The sequence below is a fragment of the Polypterus senegalus genome, chromosome 11, assembly GCF_016835505.1.
Source record: "Polypterus senegalus isolate Bchr_013 chromosome 11, ASM1683550v1, whole genome shotgun sequence".
NCBI lineage: Eukaryota > Metazoa > Chordata > Cladistia > Polypteriformes > Polypteridae > Polypterus > Polypterus senegalus.
Window position 1 is genome coordinate 95,398,970 of NC_053164.1, and position 23,439 is coordinate 95,422,408.

Genomic DNA, 23,439 nt, shown 5'->3' on the forward strand with positions numbered 1-23,439 from the left:
CGAAATATAAGATGGAGCGAGATTATTTAAGGCTTTGTAAACTATAAGCAGGATTTCAAAGTCAATTCTAAATGACACAGGTAACCAATGTAGTGACATCAAAACTGGAGAGATGTGCTCGGATTTCCTTTCCTAGTTAAGATTCTAGCAGCTGCATTCTGCGCTAGTTGCAATCGATTGGGTAGTCGTGAGAGGAGAGCGTTAAAGTAATCTAGTCGACTGAAAAAAAAATGTGGATTAATTTCTCAGCATCTTGCAATGTTATAAGGGGTATAACTTTTGCTGTATTTCTTAAGTGGAAAAATGCTGTCCTAGTAATCTGATTAATATGTGATTTAAAATTCAGGTCAGAGTCAATACTTACCCCTCCCTAAGTAAGACATTGTGTCAGTGAATCAAGAGTCTGGGTCGTCAGGCGGTATCGATAAGTACAGCTGTGTGTCATCAACATAGCTATGGTAGCTCACATTATGCCCCGAGATAATCTGACCTAACAGGAGCATGTAGATTGAAAAGAGCAGCGGACCCAGGATAGAGCCTTGTGGAACACCATATAGAATATCATGTGTCTTTGAAGTATAATTACCACAATTTACAAAGAATTTTCGCCCTGTCAGGTAGGATTCAAACCAATTTAAGACACTGCCAGAGAGGCCCACCCATTGACTAAGGTGATTTAAAACAATATTGTGATGAATGGTAAAGAATGCAGCACTCCGATCTAAGAGGATGAGAACAGATAAACGGCCTCTGTCTGCATTTACCCGCAAGTCATTTACTACTTTAACGAGTGCAGTTTCTGTACTGTGATTTGTTCTGAAACCCGACTGAAACTTATCAAGAGTAGCAATGTTTATTGAGGTGATCATTAAACTGCATAATGACTGCCTTTTCTAGAATTTTACTTAAGAAAGGCATGTTAGAAATAGGTCTAAAATTTTCAAAAGTAGAAATGTCAAGATTATTTTTCTTGAGCTGGGGTTTAACTACAGTATTCTTAAGACAGTCTGGGAAGACCCCCGTATCTAATGACAAGTTTACTATGTCAAGAATGGTATCAATTAGTACGCTCAATACTTCTTTGGAAAAACTTGTTGGTTTTGGGTCGAGGACGCAGATGGAGGGTCTCAGTTGAAAAATTATTTTATATAAATCAGGTAAATCTATCCTTGTGAAAGAATTTAATTTGTTTAAAATGGAGTACTGGGGTTTCAGTGTTTTAGTATTGGGGAGATGTACTATATTATTTCCAATATCATTAATTTGTTGATTTAAAAAATATGGCAAAAGCTTCAAGTTTCACTGGAAGTTTTTTGGAGGCATTCCATTGAGTGACCTGGATTAAGCAGACGATCAATTGTAGAGATTAAGACTTTGGGATTACCAGCATTGTTGTTTATAATTTTGAGAAATAACAGTGCCTCTCAAGACGGACTATGTTGTTGTAAAAAAGACTATCCAAATAAACAAATGTCTTGTTACACTTTCTGGTAGGTAATTTTCAGATAATGAAGTTTCAGTGTCATATCTTTGAGAAATGTTTATGATTAATGGACCTTCAGCTATCCTTAAGCTAAAATACAGCCATTATAGGACTTTTGGGGTGGGGGTTGGGATCCACAGTCGCTGCTGTAAAGGTCACAAGGCAGAAGCCAACTCTTTATTCTAGAATGGTGCACATACAGTATGTCATTTTGAGGAGAGCTTCTTTTTTTGCCATTTGGAAAATTAACTCAAACCTTCCATGGAATGTTAGGGAGATCTCTGGGATATCTTCATTATATTATTTGTCTAGTGAAGTAAGGATTTTTATTACCCCAAGTTAATTTTATTTAGTGGCAATGGACCCTGTAATATTTTTAAAAATTCTAAAACCGGTGCTTATCCTTCCCAATGACTTGCTGTAAATTTGCCTGGTTTAATGTATTTTAATCTATATACAGTGTTTATTTTAGACTTTTACATTGAGAATTAATTGTTAAATGATGTCGGGTCTTGCTTATCTAGGGTTTAGATTAAGCAATTTGCTGATGAACCAAAAAAGGGTGTAAATATTTAGCAAATCAAGTTCATAGCATCTTTGGTATCTAAGTTGCAACAGGTTTTAGTTTATAAGTATGTTTTATTGTGCCTTCTTTTAGACTCCAGTGTATGCTTTCTGTTGGACACATGTGGTTGCTGCCTTGTGCCAGAAAAGACAATAGAAGCACGGACTTGCTCCCTGAATATAATTCTACCACACAAATGCAAAGGTAATCCTCTTGTGTCAAACAATCTGCGAGGTTTTGATATCAGAAACTATTATATTTGTATTATTCAAATGCCTTTTGTACAGTAGAACAGCATATTCATTCATTTTCACAATCTGTGTATTCTAATGCATGAGTAGAATCTTTCATTATATCACTGGACACAGAGCAGGAACCAACACTGAAGTGGGTACCAACACATTTGATGACACTTATTTGGACATTTGCAGTTTTTTTTCTTTTTTCTTTTAAATGTGAAAAGAATACAAAATACTCAATCTAGACTGAACCCCGTTTTTCTACATCTGTGAGCTAGCAGTGTGACCCCCACGGCTACCACATGGCTTTTTTTGTGTATTCTTACTTTAGTATCTTTGTATACCCTATGGTGTAGAGAGACATCCGTAGATTCCAAAATTTTCCAGTGTAGGTCTACATTAAACCTGTTTTGTACTTTGGATTAATTTTGTTCTAGCCATTTATTTGGAGTTATCTGTTAACTGTAATCACCATTCTGAATATTACAGATAAATGGACCCAAATGAATTGCATGGTGACATGTAGCAATTAACATTGAGGCAATAATGGATTAAAGGAATAATAGATTGGGTGTGGTGTGAAAAATAATGAAGATAAGGTGTTCAGATCCCAGTGTAGAAAGAAAAGTCGAAATTACTGTAGCTCTTAAGAAAAAAAGGTAGGACGACCAAAATGGAAAAGGTGGGAACCTGAGAAGTTGAAGGATGAAATAAGACCAGTCAGCCATGTTTTGCTAGTGGGGCAAATTTACAAGTGGATCTAGATTCTGTTGATTTTTTTTTTTTCTTTCCTTACATGGTTGTCTTTGAAACTTTTAGACAGAGCTATGTAGTTGTGCTCAAGAGAAATGACATATGCCAAAGGATGCTTAGGGACTGGACTTTGATCTGGATGGCACGGATGTTTTCCATCATTTTGTTTTATGAATTTTAAATATGTGAGAGAGAAGAATTTAAGTTAGCATATATCTATACTAATAAAAGGCAAAGCCCTCACTCACTCACTCACTGACTCATCACTAATTCTCCAACTTCCCGTGTGGGTGGAAGGCTGAAATTTGGCAGGTTCATTCCTTACAGCTTCCTTACAAAAGTTGGGCTGGTTTTATATCGAAATTCTACGCGTAATGGTCATAACTGGAAGCAGTTTTTCTCCATTTACTGTAATGGAGATGAGCTTCAACGCCGTGGGGGCGGAGTTTCTTGTGATATCATCACGCCTCCCACATAATCACGCAGTACATAGAAAACCAGGAAGACCTCAAAAAAAGCACTGAAGAAAACATGCATTATATAATTTAGAAGGCAGCGAAACAATAAGAAGCGAGCGAGTGACATATACAACCATATTCATGAGTTCTGCTACTTCGGAAACAAAGCACGATGTAAACCTACACTTTAAATTAAGTTCATAGACAGGCTGCCGCTGGAGTTTGTAATTTAGTGCCTGCCCATATAAGGCCGTCCGTCAGCGGCAATCCAATAGCAAACTGCCACTAAATATTCACGGGTGAAGGACTGTGCTTATGGAGAGGAAGATGAGATGGTCAGGGTGGTGTTTGACACAAACTCAGCGAAACTGCGAGAGAAAGTTTTAAGTGCCAGGACTAAGGTAACATTAAATACAGCCATGGACATAGCACGAGATGGCACCAGCACAGCTGGGAACCTTCGATGCATGTACACCGGCGGCTCACGTGAACTGACGAGTGCACAGATAAAAGGCAACAGTTCCAAAGAGCTGAACAAAAACCGAATTACACAATTGAAAAGGCAACAAAAAATATGAAGCGTCTGATACATATAAGCATATTCATACATCCAACTACTGCAAAAACAAAGCACACGTTGTAAAAAGTCAATGTCCCGCTAAAGGAAGACAGTGTAAAAAAAACCCGTGCATGCAGTGTGTCAGGTCTCAGATAAAGAAGAAGACAAGCTGTTTATTGATGCAGTAAGAATGATCGATGAATGAAACCTGTCATCTTTACAACGATTGACAAACACGGAATGTAACTTGAACACAACACATCCTACAAATACGAACCTGATTGAAAGAAATAATGATAATCAAATCCTTGATGACAGCAACACTCAGTAACACTCACAAAACAAATACTGTATATTGACAGTCATGTTACGTTATTTTTAAAATGTTCCCTTTTCTTTTCTAGCTTTTTTAACACACTACTTCTCCACTGCGATACGCGGGTATATATATATATGTATATATATATATCCCGATCTACATACTCGAATAATGGATACTTTATTCGCCATCAATGATTGTTTTGGTAAAGCCATACTCAGTGTATTCATTAGATGAACGGTAAAAAAGTAAGAGCGAGGGGAGGATGACTTATTGAGGCATGCAGGCTGTAGTGCGCGTCAACTCTATCTGAATTGCGCAATCACATTTGAAAAAATATATCTTTTCAAGTTCTATTTAGTCCATATGTGTCAAACTCAAGGGCCGCGGGCCACATCCGCCCGGGTGTAATTATATCCGCCCGAGATCATTTTATATACTGTATTATTGTTATTAAAGCCCGGGTATATGAAGTGCTGGTAACACAATAAACTACAGATCCCATAATGCAGCGCTTCAGCTGCCTTGCCGAACACTTACCGCGTTAATCAAGTCTACCTTATGATGCTGCAAGTTATTGCGAAGCTAGTTCACACGATGCTGAAGAGAAAAGTTGATTCTGAAAATAGAGCCTTTAAAAACCGATGGGAGGCTGAGTATATGTTTACTGAACCCGTGTGTCTCATTTGTGGAGCTAATGTGGCTGTAATTACAGAATTTAATCTAAGACGGCACTACGAGACAAAACATCAGGGTAACCTGAATGCAATTCAGAAGATACAGAAAACAGCATAATTAAATAAGAATCTGACACTTCAGCGGACGCTTTAACCCGTGCACAATCACAAAGTGATTTCAAGTGAAGCTGCTTTTATGGGAGACACAAATGCACCAGTTCACCTTGCCCCACTTTCCCTGTTGCCAAGTAATGTTAAACCAAGTCGTCACTACGGTGTTCCCAAATACGCACTTTGCTGATAAACTGAGCGCACTGAGTTTGCACAGCGCTTTGGTGACTTTGAAGAACAAAAAAAGTCCGTCTACATGCGGCTCGAACCTTGTGCATGTTTGGTAGCACATATCTGTGTGAGAAGCTCTTCTCAGTGATAAAGACTAACAAAACAGCACACAGGAGTCGCCTCACTGATGAGCACCTGCAATCCATCCTGAGAATCTCCACAACACAGAACCTCACAGCAAACAGAAACGAACCTGTGGCCAAAAAGATGCCAGGCGTCCAGCTCTAAAATGACATATGAGCAAAGACAACTGAATGATTTGATTTGTTATTGCTGAAAGGAACACATTTTATTTATATTTCCAGGTTTTGTTATGCAGCATGTTCATATTTGAATTTGTATAATTTAGACAGGATATATTTTTATGGAGAGCAAAATATTATAAGTTGTTTAAGGTTTGAGTTGATTTATTCACGAATAATATTCCTGTCTGTTTTTACCATTCCTACCAAAGATATTTCTGTCGACTAAATAAAAATTCCTTCTATTTAAAATTTAAATAGAACTTGAACAAATACGATAGTTCATAATATCCACGCAGACTTGCACGTAAGAGCGGAGTTATCCGTTTTAACAAGCAGCGTATTGCACGATCTGAAATAGCTGTGTGTGTATATATGTAGATATGTATGTATATGTATATATATGTTTATATATGTGTGTGTGTATGTATGTATATATATATATGTATTTGTGTGTATATATGTGTGTGTATGTATATATGTATGTGTGTATGTATTTATGTGTGTGTGTATATGTATGTGTATATATGTAGATATATATATATGTATGTATATATGTGTATATGTATAGATATGTATGTATGTATATATATATATATATATATATATATATGTTTATGTGTGTGTGTGTGTGTAAATATATATATATATATATGACAACAACACTCATCACTCACAACAGTGACAAAACAATTACATTGACAATCATGTTACGTTATTTTCAAAATGTTTCCTTTTCTTTTCATTGCTTCTTTAACACACTACTTCTCGCCAAGCGCGGGTATTTTGCTAGTCTATAATAATAAAAGGCAAAGCCCTCACTCACTCACTCACTCACTCACTGACTCATCACTAATTCTCGAACTTCCCATGTAGGTAGAAAGCTGAAATTTGGCAGGCCTATTCCTTACAGCATACTTACAAAAGTTAAGCAGGTTTAATTTCGAAATTCTACACGTAACGGTCATAACGGTCGACAACGTCCGCCATGTTGAACTTTCTTATTTATGGCCCCATCTTCATGAAATTTGGTAGGTGGCTTCCCTGCGCTAACCAAAACCGCTGTACTTACTTATTTCGATGGTATGACACCCCTGTCGGCCGCCATATTGAATTTTTCAACGTCACCAATTTTCAAACTTCCCGTGTAGGTAGAAGGCTGAAATTTGGTACTTATTTCGGTGGTATGATGCCACTGTCGGCCGCCATATTGAACTTTCCAACATCACTAATTGTCCAACTTCCCGTGTAGATAGAAGGCTGAAATTTGGCAGGCTCATTCCTTACAGCTTATTTACAAAAGTTTAGCAGGTTTCATTTCGAAATTCTACGCGTAACGATCAACAACGTCTGCCATGTTGAACTTTCTTATTCATGGCCCCATCTTCACAAAATTTGGTAGGCGGCTTCCCTGCGCTCACCGAAACCAATGTACGTACTTATTTCGGTGGTATGACGCCACTGTCAGCTTCCTGTGTGAGTAGAAGGCTGAAATTTGGTACTTATTTCGGTGATATGATGCCACTGTCGGCTGCCATATTGAACTTTTCAACGGTCTTTGTTACTTATGAGCCCATCTTCAAGAAATTTGGTACGCTGGTTCCCAACGCTAACTGAATCCTACTTACGTACATATATACGTCCATAGCCTGCAGCTCGGTCATCATGTGAGGCGGCGTTGGGTTGAAAATTTTGCCCAACTTCCTGCTGCTCAAATCCATGTGTATTTGCTGACCAAACGCACTTAATGGAATGAATTACAGTATCTTGTGTGTAAATGTTTATTTCTTAAATCCACCTTTTTTATTAAAAAAAAAGAAGAAACTTTGTGTGATTCACATCCTGTTCCACTGACATAAAGCCATCGTGCTTATTTAAGGCGGGATACACAACTGAAAGGCAATACTTGGTGTCCAAGATGAGAGTAATACCCTTTATATGATTATATTATACCTGACACTGTGGGGGCTTAAAATAAATTCACAGTCCCTCTGGTGTGTGTCATCAAAGGTGTCTAAAGGAAGTTGTTGCCAGTCTGGGTAAACCCAGAAAGTGACTGTTAAACTGGAAGAAAGACGTGATGGTGGCCACTTGCAATACATATTATACATACTGTATATGGAAGCAACCATGAATGAATTTAGACGGTTCACGGAGTGTGATATTTCTGTACCAATCCAATGCCTCATGAAGGAGAAGCTCATAGTAGAGACAATGATTTAATCCACAAAGAACAGCAATGCTCTTGTTAATGTTGTGTGATTGGTAGTACTTGTAATCCTATGGTTGCAATGGATGAACCACTTGTAGATGACAGGTCTCCCAAAAGCACCCTGTTAAACATTACATACAGTATGTTACAAACAAACCTAATTCTGTAAAGCTATATTATACTTCAGCATTTAAAGACATAAGTGGTATAGTGGCAAAAGGTGAATTATTAATTTCCTTCATACTGTATGTGGCTTCTTTTGCTCACAGTCAAAGTAAATATGAGAGTAAAATAATTGGAAGCTATATGTATCCACAAAAAGGTGAATGAGCATTTTGGTTAAACAGTGTACTCTCATACTTGGATAAAAGGAGGTGAAAACAATGTGTGGTTTGTGGTGTGACACATGTTAAGTAAATGGAAATCCCAGAGCGTTCAGGTGCAAGCGAGAATGTGCACATGCCACTCCAAGGTTAATTGGGGTGCTTGGATGATCACTCATTTGCGTGCAAATGCAAGTATTTCAACCAAGTGCTTCATTCACACCTTGGAGCTGGTGGAGGACAATACTTGCACTCAGTCAGTGTTATAAAGGGAGTCTGCGTGGTGAAATAATTAGGCCACTTGTGTGAGACAAAAAGTAAGGAGTCTGGAGGACTGGAAAAGACTTAAATGACTGAGAACTAATGTACAACTTTAATAAATGTATAAGAATTTTAGTTTTCCCTAAAAATACATTTAAAGGTAAGGAGCAGAAAAATATTTTATTTGCTTTCAGATCTTTGTTTGTATTTTGAATACGTTTTCCACATTCCTTATTGGGATTTGTTACTTTTGTCTTTCTCTGCTCTGCTGACATAAAGTGTAGGAGAAGGATGTCGTCATTTTCTAACCCATTTAATCCAGACCAGATTCCAGACCACTCACACACAGCAAACACAAACAAGGTCCAATTTAGTGTCGTAAATTCACCTAACCTGCATGTCTTTGGACAGTGGGAGCAAATTAGAGGAAACCCATGCAGATGGGTAGAACATGCAAACTCCACATAAGGAGGACCTGGGACGCAAACCCTGGTCTCCTTACTGCAAAGCAGCAGTGCCAACATGCAGTCTTATAGGAGAAGCAATTTTAAAAATGGGTAAATATAAAAGTGGTGTTGCTATATAGGTATATAACATTATATTTTTACAGGTGATTTAAGTGCTTTCTGTTTTTATTCAAAATCTTAATTTCATTTTCACCTAGTACTTTTTATAACCTTTCCTAATAGCATGTTGCTACTAAAAGTAGATTTCTGTAAGAAGCTGTGAAACAGTTGGTGGACAATTATGAATTTAAAAAAAAAAGCTGCTACATAAGGAGGTTCCATGCTCGTGAGCTCCATTGATGCTTTATTGTTTCTAGAATTTCTACCATTCTCATGTTCTAAAAGAAGCCGATGATGAAAATGAGCCTCACTGGTCAGGTCTGTTAAATGGTATCAGGTTGCTCACCTGGGTGGGAATGAGCTACTCTTAGTAGGTGTAGTAGACTGGCTAAGTGGTGCTTATCTGTCTTATTCTTCATGCAATGTGCAGCTCAGTTTTCAGATGCTGTGACCAGGTGTTTTTACGACAGATGCACAGACAGGGCCAGTGCGGTCTGGGGTCGTGTACATAAAAATCCAATGCCTTCCTAATGTTCACTAATGCAAATACCTTCATGTTCACCCTGAGAAAAACCATGTCGTTTTCAAAAGGACAGTGCTGTCTTTGTTTTCTGGCTGCTTCAATTGTTGCCCTTCATTCATATGACCCACTTGCCATGAAACACACTGAAGCACAGCTTCTTATAGAGTTTTAATGGAAGTAAATGATCCTCACCCTTATAAGAATATTTTGTCTTATTAAAATATGTACACGTTGGACCTTTTGACAGTATCTTATTTCACTGTGCACTTACACAACTTTTAGAGCACCCTGCAGTAAAACTGCTAGCATAACTCAGTCGAAACAAAAAACGAAAGAATTCATTTTGGCCAAAAAATAAACAAAAATTCCTTATGTTTTTGGTTGTGATTGATTTTGAAGAGTTTTTCATTAGGTACTCATTTTCTTTGCACATCCCAAAGGCAGTTGCCTATGGCATAATGTTGCCTAACTCAATCATGTTTACGTTCACAGACATGCACCAGTTAAAGTAAGATTTGTGATTGTCATTTTATTTGTTTTTGAAAGTGATAGTAGCCTGAAATGTTTTTTGACTGCAGAAATAATTGATGATGATGGTTAGGCAAAACATGGATGTTGTGCTTAGCTACGTAAATACAGTTTCACTTTGAGGTTTGCAAAATTGTAGCTCTATTAATGGTGGCTAACCACATGAGTCCGCAGTATTGGCATGGTTGCCAGTAGAGGTTCACAGCATGTCCATGTTGCAATCAAGAAAATAAAAAATATAATGTAGATGTATTAAATATAGCTACAAAGCTTAGAAGTTGTGCTTTCGCTGCCAGTTAAGGTTAAAAAAAAAGTGTTAAATCTCCACAAAGGCTTAATATCCAAGAGCTGAATTCTTTGAGAGACATCATCCTGGCTTCTGCCCCATTCCAGTAATTACTGTACAGCTGTGGTGGTCAATGGGAGAGACAATTTTAATAATCAGTCCATTATTAGTATATCAGACAATCGGCACTCATTTTTCTGTTTTTAGCATCATCAGGAAATGACTTTCATGCAGAATTAACTGCAGCCTTTAAAACAATTTTGATTTTACTGCTTAATGTGATATAAAATAGTATGGGCCATGTTGCTTGCACATTTATAGATTTGTTTATTTTTTGAGACAAATGAAGCAGAATTAAAGTAGGTGCGTGTTGCAGATGGAATCTTACATACAGCATATTCAAATTATTTGTAGCTTTTTGTGCAACAATAAAATAGTATTGTATTGTTATTCTTTTTGAATTATGTAATGTTAATGAGATCCAAAGAGAGACTGTTTTTAACAGTGTAATATATAATTCCTTTAATCAACCTCTTTAATTTTGTAATTATTAAAATCTTTAATTGTTGAGGCAGTTTGATTTTAAGAATAAAAAGGTGTATGATACTCAGGAGATCATTCAAATGGGACTCCTTTATACTAACAACAATACACCAACATAATTCCTCGCTGAGTTTTCTCTTTTTAGTCATTCTGGTGTTTGTTCAGATGTATGTATGTGTGTATGTATGTATGTATGTATGTAATGTACACATCATTTTTTCTTCAAATTGGTTGAAATGCAATGAATGACCTAAAACAGGGGTGTCCAACTCCAGTCCTGGTGGGCTGCAGGTTTTCATTCTAACCATCTTCTTAATTAGTGAGCTGTTTTTGCTGCGGATTAACTTGTTTTGCCTTAGTTTTACTTGATGTGAGACAGACCTCTTAGTTCCTTTTTCCTTAATGAGCAGGCAAAGTATAATGAGAAAAACAAGCCGCCACATGACCAGCTAACCTGAAAATAAAGGTGAAGGTGTTCAGTCATGTTGGTCTACTCAGGTCAATAAAACATCTTGACTGTGGTCTTAAGAAAGAAACAGAAAATAACAGTCTCCTATGGCAGAATGAGAGCAGCAACAAGTCATGTTATTCAATAATGGCTTTAATTAACAGTAAGAACTGGCTTCTCATTAAGAAACTGGTTGGAGTGAATTTGGTTAGAGTTTGATGCCCCAATTTAGCTGGTCATCTGTTGGCTCGTTTTATATCTCATTTCTGTTTGGCTGCAATTTACTGAAGAAACAAATCAATTCATGATTGTAAAGTGAAAACTACCCGCTGATTAGGAAAGGGTTAGAATGAAAACCTGCAGCCACTGTGGCCCACCTGGACTGGTGTTGGACACCCCTGACCTAAAATGTTGAAAAGGCAAGTAGTAAACTGCCAGAGGTTTAAATTTAAAGTTTAGGTTAGCAAAAACTGGTAAAAAGGAAATATCAGAATATTGCAAATGGGCTGCCTTGAGGTTATGACTAAGAGGTTACAAACTACAGCTGTTCTGCAACAGTTCAAGTAAATTAAGCCTTGCAAGTTAAAGAAATCAATTTGCACAGGTGTCCCAACTTCTGTTAATTATTTAAAAACCCTGTCTGTCTTAAAACAGAATTGGAATAGAGAGTGTTACTAACCCCTCTGAAGTACTATTTGGGCAATATTGCAGTGTAGAAAGTTGTACATTTCAGTGATAATGGCAAGAAAACGACGACTAACAAATGAAATGAGACAAAGCAGCCTTACCCTTAGAAGTGTCGAAAGGCAATTGGAACCTGGAAGAGATCTGGCCCTGAAAATTGTCATATTGTTGGTGATTCAGCTTATGATGCTGCTGTCCTCAGCCAAGTTAAAGGTGAAGGGGGAGCTATGTCTGGCCACACAGTTAGAGATGAACAAAGACTAGAGTGGGACACATTTACCTTGGGGAGTACTTATGGTATATTGAGGATCAGCATGGAAAATGCAATACTTACAATATGGACATTCTGAGCTCTGTTGGTTAGGAAGTCCAAGTCTAGTTGTAGAGGGTGGTCCTAAACTGACTAGTGTGGTGATGTGCTTTGCTAGTGTAATAGTACTAAATTCTGAGCTGTAGTCTATAAAGAAAATGTGAATCATGAGGTGCCTAAGGCAATGAAATGGTAGGTTTCTTCTTATCAGAATCAAAACAGACATGGAGGTCATTAAGTTCAAGAGCTAGTGAAAACGTAGGTGTGATTAGATTAGGCTTTATGTTGTAGTCCATAAGCATGTCAAGTTACTGCCAGAGTTTGTGTAAATTGTTATAGCTGCTGTACTTTGTCTCTACTTTACACTTCTAATCATGTTTAGCTACTTTGACTGCTCTTCTGAGTTTGTATCTGCATTTCTTGTATGTTTCCATATCACTGTATCAAAATGCATTACTGCCTGCCTTCAGTTTATTCCTGACTTTGTTTTAATTGGTGAATATGTAAGTTGTTTTCATAGGCACATAGATCTTGTTACTCTAAACAATTGATGACTCTTCAAAGTCAAATGCCTTCACAAAATTATAGTCAGACATTTAAAACCGTAAAGTCATAACCGGAGTTTTTCTGAAAATAGTTTGTGTAAGAAATAAGTCTTTTGCTAGGTCTTTATTTTCTAAAAAAGTTTGGACACTGGTTTAACCACACAGCCATCTAATATAATGACATGATGTCACAGGTCATCTAGGCCTAGCAACCATATGGAATCACAGTGAAACAGAATGGCAGTAGCCATGAAAACCAGAAACTCAAAATGAGTGCATCCATGCAATGAAAAACACAAAATGGTGGCTCCCATGGAAAATGTAATCTTGCAAAATCGCACAAATAATAATGTCGCTATCATAAACAATAAAATTATGAACAAGGGATAAAGCAAAAATAAAAGCTGTTTTCCTGACATTATCAGGATCCAATAACAATTTCATAATATGTAGTTCAGCCAGTTCATTAATGGGATTTTAGCTAGGGCAAAAGTACTTGTGGCTTTATGTACAAACAGCCCACCAGAAAAAAATGTTTCCATGTAAAGAGAAAGAATTTATTTAAAATCTGTTGCCTTGTAGGCTCACAATACTTTATTCTTTTTAACAGAATATAGATTTTTTTCACTTTATCAGTGATCATGTATACTTTTCTTTCTGGAAATTAGCTTTAAATGTTCCTACTAATGTTCCTAACCTAACTTCCAATAAAATTCCTGGTTTGTATGAGTTTAAATGATTAATAAATCAGGGGTTAAGTTTAACGCAAAATGTTTTGCTTCTTAACAATACATAATAAATTTTAAAGGGTGCAAAGCTTAGCCAGCAAGCAATTGGTGTGCCCCATATTTATGGTATGTTCCTAACAAGTCAAGAATGTTGTTCCTTCACCTTTCCTTGTATCACAAAAAATGTTCTCACGTCATATGCATTGAGAAATGTTGAGAAATTCATATTCTCTATCTATTGGTATGACATTCAGTTTTGACAAAATTTTTAAAGCCAGACCATCCATCTATCTTCTGTAATGGGCCTTGACTGCATACCAGTCCTTCACAAGGTACATTGACTTGCATCTCAATGTTACATCAATTTAGAGGTGCCAGTTTCCATACTAGCTGGTCTCTAAACTTTAGGAGCCTACATGAACACTCCGCTTTTACAAAAACAATGGAAGCTGAGCTTTGAGTCAGGATCCAAGCATAACTCTGAGGTGACCACCATAAAGATATCAGAAATAAGTGAAAGGTTTTATGTAAATTGCAAAAGTCAACTCTTCATGAATCTTTTGAAGTATAAGTAGTCCTGAGTAACATTCTTTAAACAGAAGATGTGTTTTAGCCTCCAACTTTTAAACGCATAGACTTATAGTAATATAATTTGAACAATCTGTTGTCCACGTTAATCTGCCGCTTATTTATGAAACTTTGCATAATGAAGTCAAGACACGGTTGAACCATACACTGCATTACATCACTTACAGGACAGGTGTCAAACTCTGGTCCTGGAGGGCCGCAGTGGCTGCAGGTTTTCATTCTAACCATCTTCTTAATTAGTGACCTGTTTATGCTGCTAATTAAGTCATTTTCTCTTAGTTTTAATTAATTTGATTTTGACCCCTTAGTTGTCTTTTTCCTTAATTAGCAGCCAAACAATAATGAGACACAAAATGAATCACCACATGACCAGTTCAGCTGTGCCCATTACGCAATATCTGAAAATAAAGAAAGGTGAAGGCCTCACTAAGGTTGATCACTCAGATCACCAAAACATCATGACAGTGTTCTTAGAAAAAAGAACAGAAAATCAACAGTTTTGGAAATGTCTGCTTTGGCAGAATGAAAGCTACAACAAGCTAGGAATGAAATTGCAAGCGTAATTAACAGCAAGAATTGGCTTTTCATTAAGAAACTGGTTGGAGTGAATTTGGTTAGAGTTTGATGCCCCGATTTAGCTGGTCATCCGTTGGCTCATTTCACATCTCATTTCTGTTTGGCTGCCATTTCATAAAGAAACAAATCAATTCAAAAGGGCTGAATCCTTAAAAACAGGGCAATTAAAATAAAGGGAAAAGGAGTTCATTAGTAGTGAAAACTGCTCGCTGAATAAAAAAAAAGGGTTAGAATGAAAACCTGCAGCCACTGCGGCCAATCAGGACTGGAGTTTGACACCCCTGACTTACAAGGACTCCAAGTTAACAACACTTTTGTCCTTTTATAGGTACTGTATGTGCACATGCAGTGGATGCAGCTATTCACGTTCTCTCATAATGGTAATAGCAGTAGTTTATTTTCAGTTTGTGTTTTCCTTTCCTGCCCTCCACTATTTGCCTTTCCTTTACTGAATAAGCACAATCCAGTATCAAATACATTAGACACTCCACACCTATGTGACCTGTTCTTATAACTGTTTGTTTTGGTTTGTTTTTTTTTTATTTTTCTTCCACATATTAAGATGAAGTTCCTACTGTATGCATGCACTCAGATCTGCTGCAAATGGATTTTAAACCAACACAGCTTTAAAATGGTGAAATAAGTATTACTTGCACATACAGTGGGATGCAAAAGTTTGGGCAACCTTGTTAATAATCATTATTTTCCTGTATAAATCGTTGATTGTTACGTTAAAAAATGTCAGTTAAATATATCATATAGGAGACACATACAGTGATATTTGAGAAGTGAAATGAAGTTTATTGGATTTACAGAAAGTGTGCAATAATTGTTCAAACAAAATCAGGCAGGTGCATAAATTTGGGCACCACAAAAAAGAAATGAAATCAATATTTAGTAGATCCGCCTTTTGCAGAAATTACAGCCTCTAAACGCTTCCTGTAGGTTCCAATGAGAGTCTGGACTGTGGTTGAAGATATTTTGGACCATTCCTCTTTACAAAACATCTCTAGTTCATTCAGGTTTGATGGCTTCCGAGCATGGACAGCTCTCTTTAACTCACACCACAGATTTTCAATTATATTCAATACTGAGATGGTCATTCCAGAACGTTGTACTTGTTCCTCTGCATGAATGCCTTAGTGGATTTTGAGCAGTGTTTCGGGTCGTTGTCTTGTTGAAAGATCCAGCCCCGGCGCAGCTTCAGCTTTGTCACTGATTCCTGGACATTGGTCTCCAGAATCTGCTGATACTGAGTGGAATCCATGCGTCCCTCAACTTTGACAAGATTCCCAGTCCCTGCACAGGCCACACAGCCCCACAGCATGATGGAACCACCACCATATTTTACTGTAGGTAGCAGGTGTTTTTCTTGGAATGCTGTGTTCTTTTTCCTCCATGCATAACGCCCCTTGTTATGCCCAAATAACTCAATTTTAGTTTCATCGGTCCACAGCACCTTATTCCAAAATGAAGCTGGCTTGTCCAAATGTGCTTGAGCATACCTCAAGCGGCTCTGTTTGTGCTGTGGGCGGAGAAAAGGTTTCCTCTGCATCACTCTCGCATACAGCATCTCCTTGTGTAAAGTGCGCCGAATGGTTGAACGATGCACAGTGACTGCATCTGCTGCAAGATGATGTTGTAGGTCTTTGGTGCTGGTCTGTGGGTTGACTCTGACTGTTCTCACCATTTGTCACTTCTGTCTATCCGAAATCTTTTGGTCTGCCACTTCGAGCCTTAACTTGAACTGAGCCTGTGGTCTTCCATTTCCTCAATATGTTCCTAACTGTGGAAACAGACAGCTTAAATCTCTGAGGCAGCTTTCTGTATCCTTCTTCTAAACCATGATGGTGAACAATCTTGGTCTTCAGGTCATTTGAGAGTTGTTTTGTGGACCCCCCCATGTTGCTACTCTTCAGAGAAAATTAAAGGAGGAGGGAAACTTACAATTGACCCCCTTAAATACACTTTCTCATTACAGGATTCACCTGTGTATGTAGGTCAGGGGTCACTTAGCTTACCAAGCCAATTTGAGTTCCAATAATTAGTTCTAAAAGTTTTGGAATCAATAAAATGACAACGGTGCCCAAATTTATGCACCTGCCTGATTTTGTTTGAACAATCATTGCACACTTTCTTTAAATCCAATAAACTTCATTTCACTTCTCAAATATCACTGTGTGTGTCTCCTATATGATATATTTAACTGACATTTTTTATCGTAACAACCGACGATTTATACAGGAAAATAATGACTATTAACAAGGTTGCCCAAACTTTTGCATCCCACTGTATGTTAGTAGTATGGAAATGCCCATTTAATTAACCCCCTAATCTATGTTAAACTACCTAGGATTAGGCAGTGGAGCATTACTCATGCTCTACAGCGATTTTTTTTTTGGGGAAGAGAATTTCTTGGGCTTAGAATGTAGAGAAAGGCTAAACAAAATGACACCTTTTTTTTATTGGCTAACTAAAAAGATTACAATATGCAAGCTTTCGAGGCAACTCGGGCCCCTTCTTCAGGCAAGATGTAATCAGTTAGTAACACAGTTACACAGCTTCTTGCTTAAATTCCTTAGTTCTAACATTGTAATTAAAATCATGTACAGGAAAAAGATTTATTTAAGTAGCGCCCCCCTCACTTATTTCCTAACCTCTCAAACCTTTGCCAACACCTACCTTTCTTTTAAATTAGAAATAAACATACACAACAGTAATATTAGGAGTTTTATTTTGAAGTTCAAAGTCCCAATCCCATTTTATTTTCTTCCCAAGATGAGGCATGTAGTAGCCGTTTTTTGAATTTTTTTATAGCGCTCTGTATACTGAACACAAAAAAAGAGTGATGTATAACTTTAAGCTTCACAGTGGACCACGAAAGACAGGCATGACGGAGATAAAAAAAAAAAATCACTTTCCATTTTCCATAACTGCAGTTCAGAGCCAGTTACAAGCGTTTACCCCCCCCCCACCACATCAGGAACCTAACATGGGTGCAATCTTTTGTGTCCTGTTCTTAATGAATCTTTGTTAGCCACCCTTTGCCTCATTTTAAAGGTGAACCTTCTGTGTCCTCCCAAGTAACAGCTAAATTATAGTTCCCATCAGTTAGTTTGCAAAAGGCTTTGAAATTGAGAGAGAGAATAACATCTTATTTTCTGCTTTCATTAATCCTGTATACAATCATGTATTCCTTTGACATCAGTATTACTGCATTGAAGCTCTTATTTTCACTTTCAGCAATACCTTCTCTATGAAAGAATAAATTAATATAAAGGAGGGTAACACACAAACAGATGTAACCAAGAAAATTGTTAACAGATTGTGTATGCCAGCATTTCCGAAAAAGAATGGATAAAATTAGGGTTTAAGTACATTTTGAACATAGCATGGCAGTGGGTGCTAACCATCATTGTATTGAGAAAAGTAACTTCATTGGAGTGTCAATGCATGAAAGAGTCACAGGTATAAAATGACTAGGCCCAAATAGACACTGGCTCAATATTTTTTTGTGTGATTTTTTTTTGGTTACTTCCCCATATAATTTGTAATGAAGGCCAAGAAAATGTAATCACAGGTTTTTATGCAGAATAAGATTAAAAATGTTTTGACATTTTTGAACCCAGTGGTGACTGTTTACCATGGTATATCACTAATGAGGAGAGGGGAGATTCTCGCGTGACTTTTGTCGAATAATCCACATGTCCATTATCCAGTTGTATGCTGAAATATATTAATAGTTCCAGAAAAATTGGCATACAAAACCTATATAGGACTGTCATTCCCATTATTATAGTGCTTTTGAATTGAAGTTCTGCCTCTCCCCTTCATTTATTGGTCAAGAGTCCTGTCTTGACCAGTGTAGGATACCCTAGATACTGAGTAGACAGTGCTTGCCTGCCCATAAGATGGCTTCAATTTCCTGTTCCACTAATTAACCCAGCTGGTTAATTAGAAGAACACATTTGATCATCCCTACAGAAAATGGCCCCTTTGGATGAATCACAGGACCGTCGCAATGAGAGTGTAGGCCCTGGTCAATCAGGAGTGAGTATTCTATCAACAGAACAGTAACAGCCAAACCCGTCATCATTACAGGCCTGGTGAGCCGAACTGATAAATTTAAAATTTAGCAGCGGGTGTGCAACCTGTAAATGCAAACTGAGGCAATTTATTTTTCCAAAATCGCACAAGAAGTGCCGCAATGAGCTTTAACAGGCCCTGCCTTTTGGCAGCCCCTCAGCCTTGACTGTCTAAGAATATGAGGAAAAATTCCCAAGAAAACCCTCGTAGGGAAAAAAATGAAAGAAACCTTGGGAAAGGCAATTCAAAGAGAGACCCCTTTCCAGCTAGGTTGGGTGTACAATGGGTGTCATAAAAAGGGGGTAAATACTGTACTGTACTGTACAATACAATACACAGAACAAAACACAAGTAATCCTCCGTACAATGCAATAGTACAATAGAAATATTACAAATACAAAGCAGAATTCAATCATGGATGACATCACATAATAGAATTTGGATTTGTTTAGGATGACACGGAATAAATTGATTTTGCATCCTATAATTCAGCTTTGTTTTGGTTTTTGGGGACCAGGAAAAATGTAACAGTTTAATGATACAGAACAAGCTTTATATCTATTCACCAGTTTTGTAGGCTTTATAATTCAGAATTGAATGGTCAATTGCCTATCCCATGAGAATGAGGTGCAAATTAGGAAACAACCCTGGATTGCCAGTTCAGTGCATGGCTTGGGCACTCATACATAGTCAGTTTAGGTTCTGTGACTAACGTGACCCATGTGTCTTTGCTATGGAGAAAAAACCCATTCGGATATAGGGAGATCATGCAAATTTCATTCCATGGTTTTAGTTTTTTGGAGTTTTGCAACAGAAAAACCGCTGTAGTGAAGTGCATAAACACAGGGAAAGGAACTTAACGCTCAGTGGGAGTTTTAAATTTACACAAGTCTCTTAGCCGGTGCTAGATTGATTGAAGTTAGAGCCAATACCCAACAACTTTTGGCACAAGCCAAGAACCTCGCCCTAGAAAGCACCCCAGAGACCATCTCAAGGCAGGTTGGTGTAAACACCAACACTGCTTATACTAAGACAATTTAAAGATGCCAACTACCGTCAGTGTAAGCCTTTAAACTGAGCCTCTGGATTAAAGTTTTATTATACAAAGTTCTACAGGTGGATCACAACAGCAAGGAACTGTCCAAAAACTAAGAGTAACAAGCTACCATGCTGCCCATATTTTTAATTCCTCATACATAAATAATAAACTTGTGAATTTTCAGGTGATGTTTTTTAAGTCGGCTTATTCATAAGTTTCTAGAACTTTCAGGACTGGACAGGCTTTATTCATTGAGGCTGCAGCGCACATTTTAGGACAGACACATTATTTCTTCACCTTAATCTAACTCAGTTTGTACATTGACCTGTTTGATACCTTCTATTTTTTTTTATTTATTTATTATTTTTTTTTTATTTTAAATCTTTCAGTAACTTTCAGCATTGCAACTCCAGAGTTAGAAAGTTGAAAGCAAGACGGTTTATTTGAAGCAGTCCTCCATTTGCTTGTCAGGTCGTTTTATAATTGCGCCTCTACAGATTAGGGAAGGTTCGGAATCAAAGCTGTAATCAAGCAGAAAGCACTGCACTGGTGATTGACAAGGTTATATGATCAAACCCAGGGGACACGTCTGGGAGGAGTTCATGAAAAATGTAAATTACTTTGTACTCCAAAGGGTTTTGTGAACAAAAGGAGTCTTTAAGAGATTTTGGTAGCTCTCCTTATATGTGTATGATAAGTCTTACAGACTGGAGGCTTTAATATCAGTTGAGTTGCAAGCAGTAAAACGAAACCCGTACAGTGTTCCACCTGTTCATAAAGGCTGCTTGTCCTATCAACCCTTTGTTCCCATTGCAGTGGTAAGTTAGCACTGAATGTAGTCTTGGAAGCTTTTTTCCCAGGGTCTATATTGTGTAGATTATTTAAGATGATGCAAATCTAGTTGTTGCTAATTTTATTTTTTATTCTAAGAAAAATATTGGCTTCAGTAGACATTACTTTGTCATCTGTACAACACGTTTTATTTTTGACTTATTTTGCAAATGGCACAGGTATTGATTTTAATTGCTATTTTAAAAGAATGTCCATCTCTGAAGTGCCTGTGTGTGATAAGCAGATAAATTCAGAAGCAGTTCTATGGTGAAAATCTTAGTCCTTCTCTGAGAACATCAAGTGTTTGGTGTTTAGGTGATAAATGTTGTGTGCAATCCACAATAATGTCCTGCTTCACTGTCTGTTATGTGACTTAGCAAAGGTGCCTCAAAAATATATATGCATTTGGAAAGAGCCTGCAGTAGTCGGACATTAGTAACAAGTCAATTAACTTGCATCCATTCACCAAAAAACGTAATTCTTTTTCAGTGCACCTAAGAATGGATAAACTGGAATCTACTGTGAATATCTCGGGCAAAGCATGTTGATGGACATATTTATTTTGTACATGTCCTTAGTATGTTATCTATGTTGTAATCTTAAGAGTTCTAAAGTTTTGGCTGCATCACTCCATCACAATGAATGATTTTTTTTTTTTAAACTGTCATATTGTACTGATTGACACATAAGCATTGTTTTTAATTAAAACATAACTTTTTTTTTATTTTTTGGCTTTTCAATATTTGCCATGTTGTATAGCATAACATTCTAAATCTACATAACCCATGTCAGGTTTGGGGGTGCCAAGAGCCAAACCCGCAGTCTTAAGTAGGGGCACAATGACCTGAAAAGGTGCCATAATGATGAGGGCGTACAGTTTAGTAACACATTATGAAATACTCTTATTAAAAAGTCATTAACAAATGTAAAGCTTATCAGATTTTTAGTTCATGTACATTCAGATAGTTACACATCTAAATCGGGGGCAATTCATGTATTGGTAACACTTTAACCACTGTGATTATGATCTAATTAACAAACATATAATAACTCTTTACAAGGCTTTTTTACATTCATGTAAATGAGAGGTTGGTGATGGGGTCAAAAATTCTCTATTGAGTTAAGATTCTGATTCAAAATATTTGAGAAAAGTTAGTTTTAGCATGGTGTATGAGTGTGTGTCTGTGGAAAGCTGAAATTCATTTTCACATTTTAAAATTACAATGTTTTGTTGAATGGGTATGCAGTTTTTTAGGTTGTGTATAGTCCCTGGATGAGTGCAACCCAGCAAAGAGAGAACATTTTGGAGAGATTCACAGTCTTCAACCAAATTGCATGGTGTTTATCTTGTTACAGGTTCCAGACCTGTTTTGTTCCAGTTTGGTGGTGTACTTATCCAAATATTCTTCAAAAACAGTTGGACCTTTGTCCAAATATAACCTCCATAGCAAATGGGATTTCTTTACAGTCTGCTGTATATTTAGTGATGGGACCAGGCCATTTGATTTGCAATAACTTTGCATCAGTAGTTTTTGGGATTCATAATTTATTTAAATTCAGTATTCATGTACAAGCAGGTGCACATGAACGAGCACACATAAACTCAAAGATGTTTGTGTGGACAGAGCTGACGGCTTGTTTGCCCTTTCAGAGCATGTGCTCAATGATGAAGACGCATACACCCATCTCTAAAGGATAACGTTCACAGAGGCATAAGCCACTACAGGTAGCATCCTGTCTGTCTGTGTAGCGTGTTTATGTGACTTAATGTGCTTAGTTAGAAATGAAATATTTAAGTTCTTCTGATTCATTTCCCTGTTCACTACTCTCTACCTTTTAGGTATGTAGATATTTAAGTAATATTTAATGTACGTGACTCTTTTTTATTGTACAGTACAATCAGTTGCATTGTAAAATCTTCCATTCAGTGATTTCCTACACTATCACTAAAGTGTTATTTGCATCGAAGTAGCCTATGGACCATTCCATACCAATTTATTTTTTTTTTCGTTGGTTCTGCTTCCTTTTGCAGTGCCTAATCTAAAGCTGAAACTATTTATCCATTCTAGAGGTTTGTAATGGCTTGTTATATTGGCTTATAAATTCCTTATTTTGACATGTATAAAGTACATTGGAAATTCTTACATACATGTGCTAACTGATATGCAACACTTTGCTCTTCTCCTGTTCCTTGATTTGTAAGTATACCTTCCTTACCTTGGAACCTCCGTCTTTCTTGCCAGAAAATTCTTAGAAACTATTTGTTATAGATGTATGGTCATATCTCGGTTTCACTCTGCTAATGTAAGCAATAAAAGTTATTATGAAGTGCTTTCCTCTCAGCTCCTTTAAAGTCATGCATATGTTAAGATATAGTGGGTTGGATAATGGATGGATGGATGTTAAGTCAATGCTCAGGGACAAGTGCATCTGCTGTTTACCAGTGGACAAAGTGTTGCAGATGCTTTGAATTCTGTGTTCTTATTCTCTCTGTCAGTCTGCTTACCCAGTGCAATATATTTGGAAGCCAGAAGAAAAAACATTAAATCAGTATGTTGCGAGAGCATTGTCCCTCCATTGTACTGTTGGGGTTGGCATTAATGCAAGTGTGTAATGTACTTCTAATATTCAATTACTTCTCAACACCCTTTGGGAGAGTTTGTATATACACTAGCAGCACCTGTAGATCATATTTTTATTTATTAAGGATTTAACTAACCAAATG

At 37.2% G+C, this 23,439-nt stretch overlaps 1 protein-coding gene across 5 annotated transcripts in view; it reads left to right on the top strand.

Moving 5' to 3' along the window:
• Window positions 1-23,439, top strand: part of gal3st3 (galactose-3-O-sulfotransferase 3) — a 124,588-nt gene that overhangs the window by 86,944 nt on the left and 14,205 nt on the right. For 3 of the 5 annotated variants that reach the window (XM_039769294.1, XM_039769296.1, XM_039769297.1), the window contains one exon: window positions 2,142-2,252. The exons of the other annotated variants lie outside the window; for them this stretch is intronic. In XM_039769294.1, the coding sequence (XP_039625228.1) occupies window positions 2,142-2,252 (111 nt within the window). The remainder of the gene's footprint in view (window positions 1-2,141; window positions 2,253-23,439) is intronic. 5 annotated transcript variants of the gene reach the window in all.